Source organism: Herpailurus yagouaroundi, unplaced genomic scaffold (assembly GCF_014898765.1).
Source record: "Herpailurus yagouaroundi ecotype Mexico unplaced genomic scaffold, PumYag 213, whole genome shotgun sequence".
NCBI classification, from domain to species: Eukaryota; Metazoa; Chordata; class Mammalia; order Carnivora; family Felidae; genus Herpailurus; species Herpailurus yagouaroundi.
In genome coordinates, this window is record NW_024412444.1 from 8,334,650 (window position 1) to 8,349,551 (window position 14,902).

General features: G+C 40.0%; 1 protein-coding gene across 8 annotated transcripts in view; it reads left to right on the forward strand.

The window, feature by feature from the left end:
• FHIT (fragile histidine triad diadenosine triphosphatase) overlaps positions 1-14,902 on the forward strand; it is a 1,437,020-nt gene that overhangs the window by 549,576 nt on the left and 872,542 nt on the right. For 3 of the 8 annotated variants that reach the window (XM_040454583.1, XM_040454576.1, XM_040454575.1), the window contains exon 2: positions 7,948-8,051. The exons of the other annotated variants lie outside the window; for them this stretch is intronic. In XM_040454583.1, the coding sequence (XP_040310517.1) occupies positions 8,006-8,051 (46 nt within the window). In that variant the 5' untranslated portion in view covers positions 7,948-8,005. The remainder of the gene's footprint in view (positions 1-7,947; positions 8,052-14,902) is intronic. 8 annotated transcript variants of the gene reach the window in all.

The following is a 14,902-nucleotide window of genomic DNA, read 5'->3' on the forward strand; positions in this document are numbered from 1 at the left end:
ATTTTAAAAGAAGTATGCACCCATGAAACTACCTATGCCATCAAGATATGGAACATTTCTATTGCCATGAAAAGTTTACTCATGTCAGATTGCAGTTATTCCCTCCCACTGGACCCAGCTTTCAGGCAACAATTGATTTGTTTACTATCATCAGAGATTATTTTTCATTTTCTAGAATGTTTAATAATTGAATCATACAATATATACTCTTTTATGTCTGGTTTCATTGACCATAATGATTTGGAAAGTCATGTAAGTGTTTGCAAGTATTAGTAGTTTGTTTCCTTTTATCACTCATTGGTATTCCATTATATGGGCATTTTACATTTTCTGTTATTCATTCATTCATTCTGTGCATTCATTTGTTACTGTTTACTTAAACGTTGTTTACAGATTTGGATTATTTTGCATGAAACTGCTTTCATTTGCATGAAACTGCTTTCATTCAATATTCATTTATTGAATGAATATTTGTGCACAAATATTTGTGTGGACATACTTTCATTTCTCTGGATAAATAAAAACTTTACAGTGAAATGCCTGAGTCATATATTATGGATATTTGTAAAATTTTAAAGAAACGAACAGTTTTCTAAAGTGGTTGTACCTTTTTTTTTTAAATTCACACTATCCCTTTATGAGCATTCCAATTGCTCTACATTCTTGCAAACCTTTGGCAAGGTCACTCTTTTAAATTTTAATTGTTCTAATGGGTGTGTATAGTTATCTCTTTGTGGTTTTGGTTTGTGATTCTTGATGATATTGAACACCTCTTCATGTAGTTATTTGCCATTGATATAATTTCTTTTGTCCGGTGTTTTCAAATATCTGGCTTTGTTTTCTCCTTTTTTGTTGAGTTGTAGGAGTTCTACAGGTCCTTTCTCACATATGTATATTGCAGATATTTTCTTCTGTTGCAGGGCAGTGACTTTTAAAATGCAGAAGTTTTAAATGTTGGTCTATTATGTTTTTTGATCCTTTCTAAGGAATCTGAGTCTACTCCAAGTATACAAATATTTTTTCCCATGATTTCTTCTAAATGTGTGGTCTATGATCTATTTTGAGGTAATATTTGTATATGGTATAAGGTAAGAGTCAGTATTCTTTCCTCTGGCCTTCCCCCCAGTATTAATATCTAGTTCTAGCACTATTTATCAAAAATATTCTATTCCATCATTGAATTGCCCTGACATCTTTGTCAAAAATAGATTAACCATTTATGTGTGGGTCTATTTCTAGACTATCCATCTGTTTACTTGATTAATTTATCTCTTCTTTCATTAATAACACACAGTTTTGGTTAGTGTGGCTTTATAGTCAGTCTTAAAATCAAGTAGTTTGATTTCTCCAATTCTGTACTTATGTATTAAAATTGCTTTTGTCTGTTTTAGTTCATTTGCATTTCATATAAATTATAATCAGTTTGTCAGTTTCTACAAAAAGTCATGTGGTTTTGATTGGAATTGCATTGAATCTTTAGATTGAATTGTGAGAGAAATGCCATTTTGACAATATTGAATCTTTCAATCTCGAATATACTAAATCTTACCATTTATTTAGTTCTATAATTTCTTTTTACAATGTTTTGTAGATTTTAGTGCAAAGGTCTTACATGGATTTCATGTTTTGAAGTGGCATAGTAATAGAATTATACTTTTAGTTTTATTTTCTAATCGTTCATTGCTTATGTTAGAAATAGTATTGGTTTTTGTATGTTGCCTTCATTACCTTTGACTTGTTAAATTCATTTATTAGTTCTCTTAGTCTTTTTGCAGTTGTTTAAGGTTTTCTACACACATGATCATGTCATCCATAAAGAAAGACAGTTTAACATTCTTTCTGATGTTTACTTAAAGTTTGTCTTTTGTGATTTATTTTATTAATCCAGTCTGACAGTCTGTCTCTTAAGTTCTTATTTTGGTTTTAGGAAACCTATAATACATTCATTTGCCACCTATACTGTCTCCTCTTCTGTGTTATTGTTGCTGTGTAATGCAATCCCACCCCAAGACATTTTTACTTTAAACGATCTTATTTATTTAGCACTTCCCCACATATTTACCCCAATCTGGTACTCTTCACTGCGTTCCACATTCTGTGCTTTCATCTGGGAATGTTTTCTTCTGCCTGAATAATTCCCTCTAGTTCCTGTTAGTATTTCCTTTCATGTAGATTTTATTATCTTCTTTCAGAGAGATGTTAATTTTCTGTCAGGTGGATGCGGTATGAACGGGTCATGTTGATCTAATCAACAAATGAGATTTTTTTTTTTTTTTTTCCGAGGTTGTGTCTGTTTTATTTCCCATTTGTTCTAACAACTCAAGTCCTCAGAGTTTCTTAGCTGAATGTCTGGGATGTTTACCGTGGTCCTTTGTCCTTAGCAGGTTCTAAATTCCAGTGTTTGTCTTCCAATCATTTCTGGATTGACAAGATTATTCCTAAGCTATTTAGTCTCTTAGCAACTGATTTTTGCTCAGCTTTCCCCCTCCTCCCACTCCACACATTTGTAGCTTAGGGATGTGCACATATCTGGAGGGGATATTTGAATTGGGAATTTTGAGGTCACTTCTCTGTGGTCCCCCTTTCTCAGAAATCTTAGCCCCTCAAGTCCTAGCTGCTGCTTCTATAGCCCTTAACTTCAAGTTTTATCTCTTCAACACAGAGAAGCTGCTGCAAGCTTTGGGTTGCTGCTTTCTACTTGGTGAATATCCCCACAATGCAAATTAACAGATACCCTTAGGATAAAAAAGCTGCTGTAAATATAGGGCTGACTTTAATGAGCTTTCATTTCCTGCTTAAATCCTGGTTGCCTTGGTGGTTCTCCAATGCTTTCAAACAGTCTTATTTTTTATTCCATGCATCATTATGATTGTTTTCTGCTGGAGGATTAGTATGATATAAGTTGCTCCTTCAGAGCCAGAAACATAACTCTTCCTTCCAGCCATGGTTTAAGAAAGGCACCTTCCACCACCATTTTTAAAGATGCCATCCGGGCGCCTGGGTGGCGCAGTCGGTTAAGCCTCCGACTTCAGCCAGGTCACGATCTCGCGGTCCGTGAGTTCGAGCCCTGCGTCAGGCTCTGGGCTGATGGCTCAGAGCCTGGAGCCTGTTTCCGATTCTGTGTCTCCCTCTCTCTCTGCCCCTCCCCCATTCATGCTCTGTCTCTCTCTGTCCCAAAAATAAATAAAAAGTTGAAAAAAAAATTTTTTTTTTTAAAAATAAAAATGCCATTTGTTGAAAAAAAAAACCAAAAACATAGGCCTTTTTTTTTTTTCTCCATTTTTTTCTCCTACACTTTGGATTGCTAATTATTTCCTTCTGATGCCATTGTTTGAATGTTTCTTTATTCCTCATATTTGTAATAGATATTTAGTTAGATTTAGAGGTTGTTAGGTAGTAACATATCATAGGGGACACTGTGTATCTCCTACTGCATCACACCATGAGCCATAAAATACAGTGGTTCCCAAACTTGGCTTCACATTGGAATCATCCAACAAATGTTTAAATAAAGGGGAGAAAAAAACCCTGATGCTTGATTACTATCCCAGACATTATGGTTTAATTGATATGGAATGTGACCTGAACATTGGGATTTTTAAGAGCTGCTCCTGCCTCCTTCCCTGGCCAAGTGATGTTAATGTGCTTCAAAGTTTGGGAAACACTGATGTAATGTCTGGTCATTCCACTTTTAGTTAGTTTATGATTGACTTATAGATTCAGGTGTTGTTAGTCTGATACCTTCAATATCAAGTTCCCTATCAAGCTTTAAGTTAATGTTTTAGGAGCCATCTATGGTGGTTGCCTAGAACCATTATTTCATTAAGAGTTGCAGATGGTGATTTTCTTTTTTTTTTTTTAATTTTATTTTCAACGTTTATTTATTTTTGGGACAGAGAGAGACAGAGCATGAACGGGGGAGGGGCAGAGAGAGAGGGAGACACAGAATCGGAAACAGGCTCCAGGCTCTGAGCCATCAGCCCAGAGCCTGACGCGGGGCTCAAACTCACGGACCGCGAGATCGTGACCTGGCTGAAGTCGGACGCTTAACCGACTGCGCCACCCAGGCGCCCCTACAGATGGTGATTTTCTAATTGTTATTCCTCATGCTCATATTAGTGTGGTTCCTTTATATGGAACTTTTGATTCCTAAATGTGGTCCATACAGGAAAGTTAGGGTAGATGCTTAACCATTTTCCTTTATTTATATATTTTCTGAATTGTGAGTTGGTACCCTAACAACTTCTAAAGGTGACCAATGATTATTTTTCATACCATTATGAACTCATGGATTTTTATGCATTAGATCTGTTTCATTCTACCACCTTCAAAGTTCTTTTAATGTTGAAATTGATTGATCTTTGGTCAGTAGGAGCCCCTTTCAAGTTGGCTCCAAGTCCTTTTGACATGACTCTAGTAGGCTTTGATAGCTTCCTATGACAAACTTTCCTCATTCATCGTGTCCATTTCCTGTGTCAGATCTGCAATCTGCCATTTCTTCAAGAATCCCTGGTTTCTTTCAGTGAAAGGAAGTACTGAAGAGACCAAAATAGAGGAATTAAGTACAACCTTCTCCTTAACCCTCAGCCTTTTCCTCATTTCTCCCAGTTTATTTGGCCGAGATTCATAATAACAACATTCTTATTATTCCCGTTCTATCACATATTGCATGTGTGTCTTAGGGTACTTTACTTCCTTGTGCCTATGATCTCATCTGTAAAGTGGGGATAATAATTGAAATAACCCCGGCATAATTCTTGCAATTGGTTTTTTAATGGAGGGCCAACAGGATCACTCAGTGGGGGTTGCAGTAGTAGTAGTAGTGATATAGCCATAATGGTAGTAATGATGGTGGCAGTTCCTTTTTTCTACCAATTATTATGTGTCTACCATGTATAAGCATTGGGCATAGGCAGTAGGAATAATGGGAGGAGGAGGAAGAGGCCTCATACCAGTAGTAGTCTTTTATTTGTTTCAATAAGTAATTATGTGCAAGGTACCACGCTGGGCACTAAGGATGCAATGAGAGTTAAGACAGGTATAGTCATTGTCTTCCAGGAGAAGGACAAAAAACAAGTAAACTGGCAAATAAAAATTATTATTATTGATCCAAATTATTCCCTTAGACATTTCTCCAGGTTGAGGACTAAACTTCCAAATAGTTTCATGCCACCATCACAATGACTGCCTCACAGTGGTGCTATCAAAACAGCCATATTGAAATGTCTTCTGTCCAAGTGTCCCATTCATATTGCTGAGCCACTGCATTTTTTTCCTAAGTGCCTTTCCCCTGATGAGAATGACTTTTAATGAAGGGAGTTGCTGGCCATGGTTCAGAGGATCGAAACTGGGCCTTCCTTCTGCTTTCCTTTCCCTGGTGCTGCCTGGATTCCCAGGGAGCAACTGATTCATTCCCAAGCAACTCCTCCCCTCCTTGAAATGGAAAAGTGCTCTTCCCCTGGGCCTTGCCTCACAGGAGTGGAAAGGTGCCATCAAAGGGGGAGTTTGTACAGAACCCCGAAGTGGGAAGCCACTTGGCTCTCTCTTTCACTTCAGAGTGAAAATGAGGTCACAGGATGTCCCCTTCCGTGAACAACTGAATAAAAGACCAAGGGAAAACCTCCTCGTGGCCTACAGCTAAAAGTGTTCTCATACTGTGAAGGAGTCACTTTTTGGCTCTTTGTGCAGTGGCCAAAAGACTGTCTCAGCGGGGTAGGAGTGCGGGAAGCCAGCAAGGTGAGATCCCTTATTCTCCTCTCATACTTAGGGAGATGCTTACTTTCTCCACCTGGAGAGAGTCTCTTCAGTGGAAAAGGAATAACATAGATTTTTCAGCTTCTCGTCATTCCTGGTCCTTTGCTTCTTTTCTGACTGAATTACAATTGCCCAGACTTCTGCCTCCTCTTGGTAAGTAGACCAATACATAGGAATTAATCCAACTACCTATTGTGGCCAGCAGACTGTTTTAGCTGTAAGAGGTGCCCTACATCTGGTCTTTACCCTCAAAGATCTTGTTGTTCAGAGCAGAGGTAAAATTTGTTTATTCCACAAATCTTAACTGATTCTGCACAGGATTCCAGGACCAAAACAAAAACCCCAAAGTATTTGCAATCTGTCCCCTTAAAGTTTACAAACCGTCCCCTTGGGTATTTTACCCTAAGGCATGCCCTTCCATGGTATTATGGTCCTAAGTATAGGTTTTGTGTTAGGAGGCCTTGAGCTCAAATTCTGCCTTTGCAGATTACTCTGCAATCCTAGACAAGTTGCTTTACTCCTCTGAACTTTAGTCTTTTACCTGTCGCAAGAAAATGCTAAGTGTCAGTCAGATACCATACATTTATGGAGTGTCTGTGATGTTCCAGGAACTTCCTCCTTAGGTACAAGGGATGGAGTCAGGTAACAAACATACACAAAAATAAATGAGATGGTTTCAAATCTTGTTAAAATCTTAAAGATAGATAGATAGAGCAGGGTAGCTGTGGAGGGAGTGAGTAGCTGTGGAGGTGGTTGTGTGTAAAAAAAAAAAGTTCAAGAAGGAGGGGGTGGCCAACTGTCAAATGCTGCTAAGTGGTTAAATGAAGGGAGACCTGAAATTGGCCCCTGGCTTTGGCAAGAGGTGGTTTGTTGATGACTTGTACTAGGGACATGCTATGAGTAGCCTTGAGACTTTATATATTCATAATAAAGGGAACATACATGGTGATTCTGGCTTTTTAAAGAATCTAAAGTGATGCTTTAAAGGAAATGGATCCTATAGTCAGGCTGAATGTAAGAACATTTGTAAAGAATTTTGAATTTCCGACAATAAATTGCATTACAGATAATAGGGGGAAACTAATGGCTGCCTACTAACTACTTTTTTAGGTTGTATCACTAAACTATGCCGCAGCTTACCCAAATTGTCTTTCCCTTGGGGTGCCATTAAAACCATTTTTTTAAATTAAAATCTTGTTATGACTGAGAGCACAAAAATGACCAAGTCAGAACAAATCCCGATGACTTTTAAACATACATCAAAGCCAATGTTTACAAGCAGCATTTAGGGCTAATTAGGATGGCCCACTCTGGGGGCGCCTGGGTGGCGCAGTCGGTTAAGCGTCCGACTTCAGCCAGGTCACGATCTCGCGGTCCGTGAGTTCGAGCCCCGCATCAGGCTCTGGGCTGATGGCTCAGAGCCTGGAGCCTGTTTCCGATTCTGTGTCTCCCTCTCACTCTGCCCCTCCCCTGTTCATGCTCTGTCTCTCTCTGTCCCAAAAATAAATAAACATTGAAAAAAAAATTTAAAAAAAAAGGATGACCCACTCTGGGTTTCTGGCACAGAGATGTGTGCTACTGAAATTCTTTTCCCCTTTTCCATTCATCACAGAGATGTTTTCATCTTGTTGCTCATCTGCAGCCATCAGAGGAAACTCTGGCCACACAGCGCGGCCTCACTGGGAAGGAAAAGCCCGTGTCGTTTCCCTGGGATAGGATGGAGAAAAAAGCAGCCAACTCCTATTGATTCCCATTTCTCAGACAGAGTGATGCCTTTAACACTGTGTAATGAAAGTTTTTATATGTGAGAGGGATTACCAACTTCGGACTGTTATTGTCCTTTGATGTGCCCCAGAAATATTACAGTAGAAGTTATTAAAGAATAAATTGTGGACACAGACTGCTTTGCCCAAGCCACTTGTCGCTTTGGCCCTGGTCGATTTATGTGGCAGCAAATTTTCTCCTCCTCCTCCTCCTCCTCCTCCTCCTCCTCCTTCTCCAATTTGTTAGCTTTTGGAAATGTTTCTCTGTTTTGGGTTTTGTTTGTAGAGAGAGCTGTGAGAGTAGATTGACAACCTTTATCAGTTCAGAAAATGAGTGAAGCCTTGAAAATTAATAACTGTACCAACCCATTTGTGTGGAACGTGCACGTCTCCTCACAACCCCCAATGTCAGCTTTTGCCCATTTTACAGGTGAGGAAAGTGAAGCTCAGAGAAGTCAGGGCTCAGCCAATGTCACAATACTAATTGGATGCCCAGTGGACGGGATGAAATCGGCTCACACTACTTGGAGTCTGGTATTTCCACTTAGAGCACAGCTGTCTCTGTGTCCACCCGGAGGGAAGGTTAAAATTGTTTAAAGCCTGGAAAGTGATGAAATATGAGGAAATCATGTGCTGGGAGACCAAGCATTCCCCAGCTTCCCACTGAACCGGAAATTGTTGGGGTACCACTCTGGGCCCAAAACCTTTCCCTGGCAGCTGGGCTTGGTGTCCTCAGAGGCGTGCTGTGGCTCGTGGTGAAATTGTGCAGATGGAGACGGGACCGTGTTTGGGTGTGGGCTCATGGTTTCCCCTCACTTACTCCCCAAAGCTGCATGACTGTGTTCCTGGGGAAGCTGAAGGTTTGTCAGGGGTCAGCTAGCATTTCTGAGTAGCTCTCCAGAACGCGAGGAGCGTACATCTCCCTTTCCCAAGTGATGGCAGACATAGTTACTGCAAAATAGCTCAAAAGATTTTTCTAAATTTGGATTGCTTTATCTGGCAACTTTTATTAATCTGAAGGACATGACCCAATTCCGTCTTTCTTATAATTCTGTTTCGACCCTTGATTATATAGTTTCTCAGGTCAAGAGGGTTGCAAGTATGTAAATATTACTTCTTTATACTTAAGTACAATTATTATTAATTGTATTTTTTTAATGTCTTATTTATTTTTGAGAGAGAGAGACAGAGTACAAGCAGGGGAGGGGCAGAGAGAGAGAGGGAGACACAGGATCCGAACCAGGCTCCAGGCTCTGAGCTGTCAGCACAAAACCTGACATGGGGCTCGAACTCATGAACTGCGAGATCATGACCTGAGCCACCCAGGCGCCCCTATTAATTGTATTTCTAATGGTAACTAATGTTGATTGTGTGCTAACTGTGGGGCTAGGTATTATGCTAATAGCTTTACATACATCATGAGATGTAATAGTTCTGTGATATGGCATCTTTTATTATTTTTCTTATACAGATAGAGAAACTGAGACTCAAGGAGGTTAAGTAATTTGCCCAGAGTATACAGCTCCTTAATGATGTGGTCTGGATGTGGAATCAGGTGGTATGACTCCTACCTCATGTTCCTAACCACCATGCCTACCACCCTGCCATCTTAGTGCAGGTTAATAAGTTATCTGTGAGGATATTTTGAGCACATTTTCTTCCTATGAGTTAAAGCCCATTTTATTTATTTATTTTATTCCTGGAGATTGATTTTCATTTTAGGTTTGTGTTAATCTACATTTGGCATTTTCCAGAGGAGGCAACGAAACCTCAGAGAACTAGAATGTCAGCACAATGGCCAGGTCTTTGTACCCACTCCATCTTTCTTCTCTTCTATTTTGCTCGCAGGACATCCACTACTCAGAAAGAGAGAGAGTTCAAGGTCAAATTTCAAGGTTCTGTGTTATTGATAACTTGCTTAGTGTTCCAAGGCTATAGAAGCTGTGGTTCTTTGCTTTCTCGGGGTCTCGAAGGAAACTCTATTATACTGTCTGAGAATATGGTGAGGGAAATGAACAGGCTCCTAAAAGAAAGAGAACTTTCTTTTTAACTTTTTCCTAGATGACATAGAATATTAGAAACAAGGCTTATTCACACTGAGGTGTGTACATGGGTTGAGAAAAAGATAAAGATACCAACAGGTATCTTTACGTGTATATGTATTAGCTTGTTGTAGATATGCTATACATAAATTATATAAATTAATATATTAATAAATAGAAATTATCCCCAGGGAGTTCTTTTGATCAAGCTGAGACACTTCGGATGTACTTTTCATCTGATTAATCTTGTCTGTAAATCACATCTGAAAGTCAGGACCTGAATTTTGTGCCATTGTCACTACGTTTTGACCCCGAAGAAACTGTGTTTTTGCCCCACGTTTGGAGAAGTGGTGCCTTCCTACACCAACACCTGTTTATTCAGGTGAATCAAGACATCTGTGTGTGCCCAAACCAAAGACTTTGAGCCCTCTGGTCATGGGCCCAGTGCAACTTTCACTTTGGAGTTAAGACAGTTGTGATATTTTACCTGTCTGAGGAGATGTGCAGGTATATAAAACGTGTGCTGAAAGTGGTTCCTGTGGGGAAAATGGTCTTTCAATCTTCCATGGTACTTGAGAGATCAGAAGTCCTGCCAGAAATCAGAGAAGTCATCGTCATGCATCATTTTCCGTGGCTACTAGCCAGTCTTAGAGGACCCAACAGTTTGAGAATTAGGTAGCCCCTTGCAGATGCTTGTAGCTGTCAGCATGATTTTCCCCCATTGCTGGAAGTTCACAGTTCTTTTCTGATGATAAAAAACAGCCCTGCTTCCCCCAGTTCTCCCCAACTGTGATCAACACATTCTGGATGAATCTAGAGGCTTTGGCACAATACTTTCAATTTTAGAAGTTCTACCCATGGTGTTCAGTTTATGTGTCTCTAAATCCTACTAGAAGATGCCGCTGATTTGCCCAGGTCTGTGTGACTGTGTAATACAAACAATTCCAAGCAACAGCTACTAGTTTTCCATGCTTCCTCACAGAGGAAGCTGGGTTTTTGTGGTACACAATGTAATTCATTGTTTGCCGTGCAAATGAGGAGAGTCATAGTTTTAAGATTGTTCTGAAGGAAAGGCACACTCTCTGCATAAGTCGTTGTCTGGGGGATGCCGTGTGACACATGCACGTGGTGGCATATGGCGGTGGTGGGTGGACCGGGGCCCGGTAAAACTTCGGAGACTATTTGATGGATTTCTCTAAGACTCTGAATTAGACAGTACCTCAGGAGATGAAAGCAGGGCATTATTCATAAGTTGTTCTCCCCTGCTAACTTCCACATTCTCCAAGGGTTAATTAATTTTTTTTTTCTTTATCCAGGGAACCCATCTCTGGGTTAGGTTTATGACAGGCTGATGGATGGACAGGTCAGGCAAGCGTAAGCATTTTTGCCATCTACCTTCTGTTTTTCTGCTTGGATCCTCCTGGTGTAAATCAAGATAATAATGAAACAGTGTAGGGGCGTTGGAAAGGCAGGCCCCTATTTTTAGGCTCCCTGGAAAATTTTCCCTTTATTTGATTTTGGTGGCTTCAGTCATATCTTCTAATACAGTTTCATACAAATGTAATCTGGCTTCCCCAGCCTAGTACAACCCAAATCAAAATGATATTATGCCTTTTCACAGCTGTAAATCCTTCCTCAAATTAAGGCTCTCAAATCTAATCTGCTAGAGGTCTACGGAAGAGGAGGGGAGCCCCAGCACCCCACTATGAACAGCATTAAGCATCTAATGACAACTTGACAGAGACTTTTATCTTTTGTCCCTGTGAAATAAAATCTTCAAAGTTATCTGCCTTTTCTTTGAAACTTAGCACAGGCTGTACTTGGCCAGGTGTCTCAAAGCTGATACCAAGAGGGCAAAGATTGAGAGCTGTTTTTTACCCACTTCTTTCTGGGCTGCCTCTTTTTATGACCTGGGAGGAAGTGAGGGTAAAATCTGAGATGTGGCTGCTTTCCAATAAGGTTAAAGACACAGAGTCACAGAATCCCGACAGAGACTAAAGCAGGAGATTGATGAATTAATTGAACCTACCAATTAACCAATGGATTAATTACTCTGTGCAAAGCAGAGTGAGATCAAGATAGGATGGGGTGGGAGGGGATGTTGGGCAAATTATAGGTGGCTAGAAAGATCAGAAAGCTAGAGATCTAGAGGAGGTGAAGTTCCTGGCAAAGCTCAACTGATGATGTTAGGTACGTAAGTAGGGGACCTGGCCAGGTCTGTAGGCAGGACTGGTGTGGGGCTTGCTACATAGGTGGACTTTAATACATAAGAGAGACACTGAGCCAAAACCTTAGACATTTAGAACAGAGTTTCCAAAGAGGCTTCTTGTGGTGGTTCGATGCTACCGTTTACCATTATTTCAGGAATTTTCTAGGGCTTCTAGACCCAGTCATCTGAAGGCAGGGCTCTGATGGCTTTGGGAAGAGATCTGATTCTCTCAGATCAAAGTAAGAGAACAAGCCTGCATCCTCTGATCAGCCAGGGTATTGCTAGGCGTTTGGGTCTTCCTGTGTACCAGGTGTGGGCTGATTTTTCAGAACCGTTTGCTTTCTTTTCAACAGTGTCGTCTTTTGGAGTCAACTTCCTCACACTGCTTTTCATTCACATAACTGATGTACCACACTCTGTTCTATGGTGTCAGCTACACATGCCAGAATATACCCCTTGGGTTTCCTGAGAAAATGAGCACAGACCTCCTGGCGAGAAGACTCTTGGGTTATTTTATCAATACACAGAATCCTTTAACATAGGTGTCAGGGTCCCAGTTTGAACCACTCTTTGGGAGGATACTTTCAGAAATGTACCATAAGACAAACTATTCTCTCATCACTTCCATCCCTCAGGCAGCCAGTATGGCAAAGGAAAAGGAGCAGATTACTGATACTACCATTCATTTGAAAAATATTTTCATTTGAAAAATTTGAAAAAATGTTTCAAGAGCAGCTATGAAGTATCTGGCAAGCCAGGTACTGTTTTAGGATCTGAGAATACTTGGTGAATAAAATAGATAGCGTTCCTGCCCTCATTGATGGTCCTATTGTCATCTTTAAATGGGTTTTGTGTTTTATTTTATTTTATTTATTTTAATTTTTTAAATGTTTATTTCTGAGACAGAGAGAGACAGAACATGAGTTGGGGAGGGGCAGAGAGAGAGGGAGACACAGAATCCAAAGCAGGCTCCAGGCTCTGAGCTGTCAGCACAGATCCCAATGCAGGGCTTGAATTCACAAACTGTGAGATCATGACCTGAGCCGAAGTCGGTCGCTCAACCGACTGAGCCACCCAGGTGCCCCTGGGTTTTGTGTTTTAAAGATTGAAAGGATTTGGGCTTCTCGTCAGAAGGATGAAGAATGTATAGGCACATTATAGCAGCCAGCTAAGGCAACAGAAAGGACAAAGGAAAAACAGGAAAGGCATTATTTTGGAATGTGACCGGTGACAGTTACTTGGCTTTAAGGGACAAGAACTTATCAGAGAAGGGTACATTTGGCTAATCATTAGTTTTTTTTCCCCACTTTGAGGGAAAAAAAATCTGCTTTACTATTGGGCATGAGTTTGCTCATGCTAAGGTAGCCTCTGCTTTGATAATAAGCAACTTCTAAGTCTCCAAGCTTAAAGAGAAGTTTATTGGAATTCCATTTCTGAAATGACAGTGTGAGGCAGTTCACAGACCTATTCCCCAGCAAAACGACCATAACTGGTAAAAATGATAAAAAGAAACCCAACCATTTAGAGTCTCTGGAATTCTCCTAACCATATGCAGCAAACGAATATTTAAGAAAATATACTAAATCTTGATAAGAGCAGCAAGGGTCTATGGCATTTGAACCATGACCTGCTCCTCCTCCTCCCCACCGCATTCTATCCAATGCAGCCAGATGGAAGCTCCATGTTGGGCAGATGGAGCCAAGATAGAGCTTACTTTCCCATTAGCTCTCAGTCAAGGGATGTAGTGTCTCATTAAAAGGGGCAGGCCACCAGCATTTCTCATCCCATCCAGGTCTGAGTTACAGAAGCTAAATTCCTGGTGAATGTAGCTAACAGGTTAGAGACCACTTTCGTTCACCCAGCCCATACACATGGGATGGACACTCTACCGCAGGTATGGCAGCTGAGAGTACTGAGATACAGATTACCCTTGCTTAGCTTCCTGGAAGGGGAGAGGTTCCATTCTGGGAGAGGCAAATCAATAATACCAAAAAATGACCACCTCTAACCAGTACCCTGCTCACAAAGCAAGGGTGTCATTCCATTCCCCAGTTCTAGAGCAGTGGCTCAGAGATTTGCTAGGGAGAGATGCAGGCTAAAAGAAAAGAGAGCTCTAAAACTCAAACCAAAGGAGCTCAATTGATATGAAACAGTGTGGGGAATTTCAAGTCTAAGGGTGCTCTCCAAACCAACAGAGACTGTGGTGATAAGCAGTTAAGAGAAGGTTCATAACTCAATGTTAGCAGTAGCCTAACCATACCTCACTTAATTTACCAGATATTATCAGGGAAGATCTGTCCTCCTGAAGCCAGAAAAAAATAAAAAAAACAAAAACAAAAACACCAAAACCCAACAAAACTGGCCTCAAAAGTATCCCCCACCCCCAGGAAAAGAGTCTGAATTTAATTGGATCACACTGTGGAGCAATTTATGCCCCTCCTGGGGTGTTATCAAACCCAATAGGACAAGCAGCTGGAAATTAGTGAAACCTAATGGTGGGATGTGATAGTAAATGATGCAGACAGTTTAGGAGATCACGGGAGAAGAGAAACAGATGAGGGAAAAAGTCAAAAAGAACCTTGAATGCACAGTTTTCTCCAGTGTACATGGAATGTTCTCCAGGTACACCATAAAACAAGCCTCAAAAAATCTAAAAGGTTGTAAATTATATAAAGTATGTTCTTTGGACACAATAGTGTAGAATTACAAAATAATAAGATAAATTTATGAAATTCATAAATACATGGAGATCAAACAGTATACTTTTAAAAAGCCAATGGGCCAAAGAAGAAATCATAAGGGAAATTACAAACAAAACAAAACAAAACCTTTTTGATAAGTGAAGACACAGCCTACCAAAGCATATGGAATACTACTAAATGCTTTGAGGGAATGTATATAGTTCTTAACATTTACATTATATATATATATATATATATATATATATATATATATATATATATATAAAGATCTCAAATCAGTAATCTATTCTTTCACCTTAAGAAATTGCAGAAACAAAAGCAAAATTAACCCAAAGTAAACAGAAGGATAGAAATAAGGATTAGAGCAGAAGTAAATAAAATAGAAAATCAAATAAGCAAAATTCCTTTCTTTGAAAAGATCGGCAAAGATGA